The sequence below is a fragment of the Leptodactylus fuscus genome, chromosome 8 (assembly GCF_031893055.1).
Source record: "Leptodactylus fuscus isolate aLepFus1 chromosome 8, aLepFus1.hap2, whole genome shotgun sequence".
NCBI classification, from domain to species: domain Eukaryota; kingdom Metazoa; phylum Chordata; class Amphibia; order Anura; family Leptodactylidae; genus Leptodactylus; species Leptodactylus fuscus.
The window spans coordinates 18,074,526-18,084,419 of NC_134272.1; the positions used below are offsets into that span (position 1 = coordinate 18,074,526).

The following is a 9,894-nucleotide window of genomic DNA, read 5'->3' on the forward strand; positions in this document are numbered from 1 at the left end:
TCGCATCATTAGAAAGGAGAAAATATGATGTGAGCTTTGCCGGTATTACTGACCCTCACGTATTACGGATCGTTCACATCTGTGAAGAAGACGTAAACCCGACAGACAGTGTCCGGCCGTGAGTGCCGGGGAGCGTTTTGTGCTCTCCGTGGCGAAACTGTTTTTTTTTTTTTTTTAACCGGACACAAAGTCCCGCATGTCCGATTTTGTATCCGGTTAAAAAAAAAACGGTTTCGCCGCAGAGAGCACAAAACACTCAACGGTGCTCATGCCCGGACAGTTTCCAAAACCATTCAAATGAATGGGTTTGAAAACTGACTGCAGGTTTCCGTCTTCTGTCCAGTTTTGGGCAGGAAATGGAAACCTGCATAACGGAGACCGGAGAGCAGGGGTGAACCTGGGCTTTCTGCCGCCTGAAGCGGACGTCAGAAAGCCGCCCCCCCCATCCCGGAGGAGGGGGCGGGGTTGTGAGAAAGGGGTGGGGCCGAGTGGAAAGGGATGGGGCCAAGCAGAAGGGGGCAGGGCTGAGCGGAGCAAGCAGCGTTAGCAGGCAGGGAGAGGACCTGCTCTCTGCCTGAGTGTGAGGGGCGGCCGCTGGAGCAGCGCTGCGTCCAGCAGGGCCGCCCCAATCCACCGCTCGCTTCCCGTGTCGGGCTGCCGACACGGTGACGCTAAGCCAGTCCAGGACAGCTTGTCCTAGACTGGCTTAGGTTGGCAAAAATGCCGCCCTCCCAGGGCCCTGGCATAGCGCCGCCTGAAGCGGTCGCTTCAGGTCGCCTCATGGGAGGTGCGGCGCTGATGGAGAGGCAGCACCGCCATTACATTATTACAAGCTGGCTTCTATTAGAAAGGATCCCAGACAGAGAATCTCCCGCTTACTCTTCAAAGAGAGGTTCTGCATCAGCTGTGGTATATGGCGCACCCTTATAGGATTACTGGAAATGATTCCTAGAACAGTTTTGTTCCCTGACTGCTGCACATCCTTACATCCTGACAGCTGATTGGCCCATCATGTCACCTCAGAGTCAATGCTGAGCAACAGTGACCGCGATTTCTCACAGCCCAGACTGAAGCTCTGAGGGGAGTCTGTGTGACTGGTGTGTGACTGAGCGGAGCCGATGTATGAGGAGATGTGATGTCCTGTCTGACCACAAGGAATGGCAGAAACTTGTATACAGTGTAATATAAGGATTATCTCCTCATACACTGAGCACATTCAACTTATATATCATGTACTACTGTAGTGTTTTCTACCTCACATAAGATATTACTGTAGTGTTATCTACCTCACATAAGATATTACTGTAGTGTTTTCTACCTCACATAAGATATTACTGTAGTGTTTTCTACCTCACATAAGATATTACTGTAGTGTTTTCTACCTCATAAGATATTACCGTAGTGTTTTCTACCTCATAAGATATTACTGTAGTGTTTTCTACCTCATATAAGATACACTATGCGATCAAAAGTATCCGGACACCTCGGCTGAAAATGACTTACAAGTTTGTGGTGCCCTCCATCGGTAATGCTGGAATTCAATATGGTGTTGGCCCACCCTTAGCCTTGATGACAGTTTCCACTCTCGCAGGCAGACGTTCAATCAGGTGCTGGAAGGTTTCTTGGGGAATGGCAGCCCATTCTTCACGGAGTGCTGCACTGAGACTCATTGGACCCGAATATATATAACATAAATATAAGCTTTAACCTTGGTGACTTATACTTCTTTGTATACCAATAAATGACCTGAAACCTGTATCTGTGGTATAAGTGGGGTAGGCCACAGCTTTAATTATTATTAACAAGAAAATATAAACAACAAATGTAAATGAGTATGTCCATGCCCCTCCTCCGAATACCTCTTTCTCCTCCTCCTGGATGCTCCGCTGCGATACTTAATTATTACCTCCAAGTACTCACATATCAGTAACTAGAGATGAGCGAGTACTGTTCGGATCAGCCGATCCGAACAGCACGCTCCATAGGAATGAATGGATGCACCTGGTACTTCCACTTGGACGTAGCCGGCGCGCTTAACCCCCGCGTGCTGGCTACGTCCATTCATTTCTATGCGAGCGTGCTGTTCGGATCGGCTGATCCGAACAGTACTCGCTCATCTCTATCAGTAACTCTTACACAGGGGTTAATGTGAGGGACATGATGGGGTTAATTGCTATTAATAAGAGGCGCATGGAGTTACTAAACTGTCATGCACAGGGCCAGACTTTATGCTGCTTGCTCAAGAGTATCCTGTGCCCAAAACTTACATGTACTGGCGGAAAATAACAAATCATACAATGTCGTATATCCAAGTATATTTATCTGAAATACCTTTGTCCCAAACACACTATGTACAGTTTCTCAGAACACCGTATAACAGCTGAAATACAAAGTACGTTCAACACAAAAGTCTCACGTATTCGCAGAATTACAGTAAAAACAAGATACAAAGTTAAATTTTATATCACATACCTTATACACACTACTAAAACCTTACCCGCGCCTGTATATACCCACTTCTACAATCACCGCAGACAAAGTTGCGGGTACCAGCTAGTAGTAAATAAAATATAAAAGTACAAAAATATAAAGATAGGTGCATGAGATCTAACAATCCCCCCTAAATACAAATTTTTTTCCCTGCTCCTTTTGAACCTACTGATCTGTTTCAATGTGTTCCATTCTTCTTCTTCTTCAGACCCCCAGAGTATAATAATCAGAGACCCGGGGGAATAAAAACATTAAAAAAACACTGTTTCTTACCTGTCCCCTGGCTCCTACGCTTTTGGCCTCTGCTGTGTCCTTCAATGACGCAGCCAAGGTTCATGTGACGTCGGACAACAGGCCGGAGCCTGCCTGCCTGCCTGGAGCGAGGAGATGTAAGTAACAGTGTTTTTTATGTTTCTTACCTCTCCTGGGCCTCCGATCATTATACTCGGGGGTCTGCAAAGACCCCCGAGTATAATGATAGTGTTTGTGGGGCAGCGGTAGCGGCTGTCATCGGGCCCCCTAATGTCCCAGGCCCTGACACCTTGATTGTCTCCATATCAGTTTCAGGTTCCATCATCTGAGGATCCATTCACGAGTGATTCAGAAGTATTCCCTTCTTGTCCGAATCCACAGCCTTGTTTATCATCCCCTTTAGACACAGGATTACACAGATTGATATTACTAACAGGATCAGGAGAACACACAGAATGGCAGTACCTATCTGGACCAACATTTCTCTCCATCCTTGAGTCCATGAAGAGAACCATTCACTCCAGGAGTTGGATACCCCGGAATTCCTTTTGAGTTCTGCAGATAGGTCACTTATCTTTCCCAGGGCTTTGGTTATGCTACCATCTGGTGCAGTGTTGTTGGAGATAAACGTGCAGCAGCTGGCCCCTATCATTACACATACACCTCCCTTCTCAGCCAGGAGCATGTCAAGAGCCATACGATTTTGGAAAGCCATGATAGAGGTGGGGCCAAGCTGTTCCACTGCCCCCTTAAGAGCATCTCTAGTGAAGTTGACAAACCGCTGCTGATTGTAATAGATGTAATTTATCCAATCCACATTCTTATTTACAGTAATAATAGGGATCAATGATTCAAACCCTGCTGCTACCTGGTCTCTAGCCTTAAATCCACCCGGGACCCCCCTTGGAACTCCTATGGCGTCAATATATACGTGAGGATCAAAACTGCCCTGTACTTCCCTTTTCCCTCTCCTAGTCCCTACTTGGGAGCTAGGCCCAGTGATGTGTAGTGGCATTACTGCTTTTACCAGTGTACATTGGCCTTTCCAAGGCACCTTCATATAGGGACGGATACGCATATCTGCACAGAGCCATGCTATATTAGATACCCCACTTGACTGATTAACATAGGGGGCTATATCTTCCGGCAAATAGGTGGAGTTACACCATCCCTCTGGGAATGTACCCATCATTTTAGCATTTGAGTCTGCCACAGAATCATTTATAGATATACAGTGGGATGGACCTCGGTATATGGTTATGCCTGGGCCCAATTGCGGAGACTTCACGGGTGGGTAGCGTCTAGCCCAGTTGGTGCAGTTCTCATTTCTGGAGTTTTTGAACAAGGATATTACACATCCGTAGTCTCAGCCTTGCATTTTGGGGTGAAGTGGGAATGGTACACTACCCAAATGTGGTCTGGCAGTGGCACATATTATACAATCGGCTCTCTGGTGTTGTCTAGCGGTATACCTCATCCACTCAACCCACATGTTGGTATCTGAAAATCCTGTCTCTACAGCTAATTTCTCCTCAAAAGAAAGATCAGACAAAGCTCTCAAGGACTGGAGAACACCAGTCAGTGGGGTACCTGAAGTGGTATTACTCTGTGGCTTGTTCTCTATATCTCTTATCTGGAAGGTCCCCAATGCTTTCCCCTGACTCACCGGGGATGTACATAGGTCCCTTTATCAGTTAATGATGGGTTTTCAATGATTAACAACAGGGGTACACAATTACCTGGGTGTCTGCAGTTTGGAACCATCTTCCCTTTGGCCAGGGTCATGGTTCAGGGTCAAATGTCCATGTGACCGGCCTCACAGTCTGGGTTATGGAGTTCCAGGTACATCCCTGTTTCATCAAAGTGGATGTTAGCTTTCAGGTGTTTCAACAGGTCGGCCCCCAAGAGGTTGACTGGACAGGTGTCAGATACAAGAAATCTCGCTGTGACGTCCGGGAATGGTCCCAGTGGGATAGGGACAGTGAGTGGAGATCGAGAGTTGGCACCTTCTATGCCCACACTGGTGAGGAAGTCAGTGGATATCTGGACCTCAGGAGGTAAGTCTTTCCTGGTAACGACTGAGGTGGCCGCCCCCCCCCCCCCCACCCCCGTGTCCACAAGAAATTCAATAGGGTTATGGCCAACAGTTAGGATGACCTTACCGCAGGGGGGTAGGGCTGGATTAGAAGAGGGAAAAAGGGACACGGGTTGGCCTATACTTCATTGGGTAGGATGAGGCTGGAAAACATCCAAGTGTTCTTGTGGGCATTGATTGAAATTATCACGTGATGGATTGCCAAACCTGGGTTCCCTACCACGAGTAGGGCCTGACCGGCAATTACGGCGAAAATGGCCCATCTGACCGCATTGCCAACAGCTAAAAAAGTCCTGTTTTCTTCGCCTTGGCTGGGAGGGTTGTGGCGGTCCTAGGGGGCCTTGATATGGCATTTGATAAGCCATTGGTGGTGGTCCAGTGGGTACATATTGTACTACAGGCTGAGAAGCGATCTGAGGCGGATATGATGGGTCCTGCTGGGGTAAACTCTCCATCATGGGAAGTGCAATACTTTCTGCCCATTGGGAGCTCAACACTTGAACAGGTTTCAAATTCTTGGGTCCATCAGGTCTATTCTGTAATGTAGCCGTATAAGAGGCAGATCTGAGATTCTGCGATATCATAATGTTATTATGAGCTGAGTCTATATCCAGTAATAGGTCTGAATTTTCTGTGACTGTGAACTCTCTCTTCTTCAGGTTAATCATATAGTCAGAAAAGTTTAATAATCCCTTTTGTAATGTGTGCGAGATTATAACTTCATCCAAACACTGAGCATCTCTGACATCACTGATGACATCACAGCTTTTATCACTGATGTCATCACTGTATAAATCTTCTTGTAGTAAGGTGAATGGATCACTGATATTACACATCTCCTCTAGCTGACTTACTATCTTGGTCAGTTCATCCTTGTGTTGCTGCATCTGTAAGACCGAGGTCAAGACTGTGAGTGACACTTGATACTTCTGTTTGGAAATGTCATCTTGGATTCTCTTTTCTAGATTATCCATCTTCTCCCTGAGATCAATAAACAAACCCGAGACTCTCTTAGCAAGTCCAGCTGCTTTCTCTTGCTGTTCTTTCCCATGGTCCTGCAGATTCTGGATTCTTTTTCCAGCTTCCTCTTTCTTTGAGTTCAGTTTATCAATATCAGATCTCAGTTTCTCCTTCTTCTTCTCAGAGGCCACATCCAGTCGATCCACATCATGTCCCTTGTGATCTCCGTCCACACAGCAGGACTCACAGATACAGGCAGCATCTATAGGACAGTAATACTTCAGGATCTCATTGTGTTTGGAGCATTTTCTGCTCTCAAATGACTCAGTAGGTTCAACTAGACTCTCATCCACCAACTTATTATGGGCCTCGAGATGTTCATGACACAAGGAGATCTCACAGTGCAGATGTGACTTCATAGCCGATACAGGAGTCTTTGTACAGTCCGGACAGATGGTTTTGGTCTTCTCAATATCAGGTAGAGTAGATAAGAAACACTCCACTATATTCCCCAGCTTCCTGTTCTTCTCCAGGGCCGGACGCTCGGGATATTCTGCTCTGCAGTCAGGACAGAAATACGCTCCGGCCGCCTCCTGTGTATCCAGCACACTCACAATACACGGGCTGCAGAAGTTGTGTCCACATCTCAGGAATACGGGGTCTGTATAGAGGCTCAGGCAGATGGAGCAGTTCAGCTCATCCCTCAGATCAGCAGACGCCATTGTAGATGGAATGAGCAGGAAACAGGAACTCAAAGCTAAAAACTTGCTTTACAAGAGAAGGGGCGGAGAGTTTCTACAAAAGAATTAACCCCTGAGGTCCTGCTATGCTGATGTGACCAGAACATAATGTTTGTCCATCCAGTAAATGTCTTCATCCAGTAAGTAAATGTATGTAAATGTAAATATGTTTGCCCAAATTCTGGTCTCAGAATACAATGGTTTTCGACACTTTGCATCATTAGAAAGGAGAAAATATGATGTGAGCTTTGCCGGTATTACTGACCCTCACGTATTACGGCTCGTTCACATCTGCGAAGAAGACAGAAACCAGACAGTGTCCGGCCGTGAGCGCCGGGGAGCGTTTTGTGCTCTCCGTGGAAAAACTGTTTTGTTTTTTTTTAACCGGACACAAAGTCCTGCATTTCCGACTTTGAGTCTGGTTAAAAAAAAAAACGGTTTTCCGCGGAGAGCACAAAACACTCAACGGTGCTCATGCCCGGACAGTTTCCAAAACCATTCAAATGAATGGGTTTTAAAACTGACTGCAGGTTTCCGTCTTCTGTCGAGTTTTGGGCAGGAAACGGAAACCTGCATAACGGAGGGCGGGATGCAGATGTGAACTCGGCCTTACAATGATTATACAGAGAGGAGCAGCACTACACAGGCACTACTTACCTTCTCCTGCAGAAGACTATAGGAAATGCCTTATCCATATACTGTGTATACATTATACAACTACGTCCAGTGGCGTAACTACCACCATAGCAGCAGTAGCGGCTGCCACAGGGCCCGGGACATTAGGGGCCCGGTGACAGCCGCTACCGCTGCTATCATTATACTCCGAGGTCTTTTCGGACCCCCGAAAACAGGGGGCCCCGAAGCTGCAGCAATGGCTGAGACACAGGAGCTGCAGGTCTGGCTCCTCTCAGCGCTTCAGCACGCTCTCCCTCTCTCTCCCCCCTCCCTTTCTCCCCCCCTCCCCTCCCCTCCCTTTCTCTGCTGTCCTCTGCCCACCAATGAGAGGAGGAGGCGGGGCTTATCCCTGCCGAGCTCCTGCCGTCCGTCCTGCACTGAAGAGGAAGAAAGGAAGAAGGAAAGTGAAACTAAAGCTACACAGGTACGTACTGGGGTTACTTATTAATGTCAGGCATATGGGGTGATTACTTGTGTTTTAGTAACTCCATGTGCCTCATATTAATAGCAGTTAACCCCATCATCTCCCTCACATTACCCCTGTGTGCCTCACCATAAGAGTTACTGATATGTGAGACATATGGGGGTAATAATAATGAAGATACTTTATTATTACCTCCATGTCTCTCACATATCAGTAACTCTTATGGTGAGGCACACAGGGGTAATGTGAGGGAGATGATGGGGTTAACTGCTATTAATATGAAGCACATGGAGTTACTAAATTGTAATGCACATGACCAGATTTTTTATCCACAATTTGTCCTGGTATAGTGGTCAGCGGGTGACGTGACAGTATTTAGTCCTGTAGGGGCCACTATTGGGTATAATACTGTGTGCAGGGGCCACTATGGGACATAATACTGTGTGCAGGGGCCACTATTGGGTATAATACTGTGTGCAGGGGCCACTATTGAGTATAATACTGTGTGCAGGGGCCACTATGGGGTATAATACTGTGTGCAGGGGCCACTATAGGGTATAATACTGTGTGCAGGGGCCACTATTGGGTATAATACTGTGTGCAGAGGCCACTATGGAACATAATAGAGCGCGCAGGAATGCGTAGGAGGGACTCGGTCGAGATCTTCGGTGTTGGGGGGGGCCCCATGTCAAAAGTTCGCCACGGGGCCCCGCCATTCCTAGTTACGCCACTGACTACGTCTTCAGCTAAGTTCACATCTGCATTGGAGTCTTCACAGGAGATTCTGCTGCAGATTCTGCCTAAAATCCTTGCAGACACACATAGTATAATGCTTGTCAATGATCCCCGCACATAGTATAAAATGCTGAATATAATACCCCCAGAGAGTCTCTGCAAGCTTCAAGCCACTTCATAATTATCCACTGAAATCAGTATCTAGAAGGCCATGAAGTGGTTAACAAGATGACCAGGGACTGTAGGTCAGCAAGGGGTTAAAGTTTTGTAACATGCTGGAAGGACAATCTCCCAACTATTGTTGGGGCAGGATTTAGGGAGGGGTATAAATGCCAGAGGCAGGAAGAGGACTTTGTAGTCTAGCAGCAGAATCACCATCCCCCCCCTCCCCCTGGTTTTTGATGGGTTCTGGTATCTTTTGCTCTTCTCTGGTTTCTTTCTTTGGTATTCCATAGGTCAAGAACATTGGTTTGGAAGACGTGTTCTACTTCTAGACTCTTTGTCACAGCAGTTGGCCGAAGTTTGTGCCCAGTGGAAGAAGGTGCCATAGTCCACATGCCCGCTGGTTACCAACGGTGGCGTTTGGATGGAGTTTATAATATTTGGATGTTTTAAAAGGTTAAAGGGCATTGGATTTTATGTTTATCCTGATATTAAACAGTGTTAGTGAAGCTGTGGACAATCCCACATAACCAGACTGCTCTGTCATCATTCGTAGGTCACTGATGGTTGGGAGAGGTTGGTGTTGTGTTGGAAGTTATTATTAGTATATCTGCCGTCTGTGACTACTACTGATGGGGGCAGTAAAGACAATTGCTACCTGCGCCAGTGCCGGATCCACATCTCTCAGGCAGAGACATATGGGTGACAGTGACGCCGGCAGCAAACAGCAGCGCTGCTCCTCCATTAGTATTTACGGATGTCACTGAGTACTAAGTAAGTGACCGGAGAGGCAGCACCGCCATTACATTATTACAAGCCGGCTTCTATTAGAAAGGATCCCAGACAGAGGATCTCCCGCTTACTCTTCAGAGAGAGGTTCTGCATCAGCTGTGGTATATGGCGCATCCTTATAGGATTTCTGGAAATGATTCCTAGAACAGTTTTGTTCCCTGACTGCTGCACATCCTTACATCCTGACAGCTGATTGGCCCATCATGTCACCTCAGAGTCAATGCTGAGCAACAGTGACCGCGATTTCTCACAGCCCAGACTGAAGCTCTGAGGGGAGTCTGTGTGACTGGTGTGTGACTGAGCGGAGCCGATGTATGAGGAGATGTGATGTCCTGTCTGACCACAAGGAATGGCAGAAACTTGTATACAGTGTAATATAAGGATTATCTCCTCATACACTGAGCACATTCACCTCATATATCATGTACTACTGTAGTGTTATCTACCTCACATAAGATATTACTGTAGTGCTATCTACCTCACATAAGATATTACTGTAGTGTTATCTACCTCACATAAGATATTACTGTAGTGTTATCTACCTCACATAAGATATTACTGTAGTGTTA

General features: G+C 46.8%; 1 protein-coding gene across 1 annotated transcript; it reads right to left on the minus strand.

The window, feature by feature from the left end:
• Positions 1–4,962: 4,962 nt before the first annotated feature.
• On the minus strand, positions 4,963–6,519 carry LOC142217145 (E3 ubiquitin/ISG15 ligase TRIM25-like). Its single transcript, XM_075285335.1, has one exon. The coding sequence runs from the start codon at positions 6,517–6,519 to the stop codon at positions 4,963–4,965; it is 1,557 nt and encodes a 518-aa protein (XP_075141436.1).
• Positions 6,520–9,894: the final 3,375 nt, after the last annotated feature.

What these genes read in the sequence shown, in the direction of transcription:
- LOC142217145 (XM_075285335.1), bottom strand. Translation starts at nt 6,519, where the DNA reads ATGGCGTCTGCTGATCTGAGGGATGAGCTGAACTGCTCCATCTGCCTG.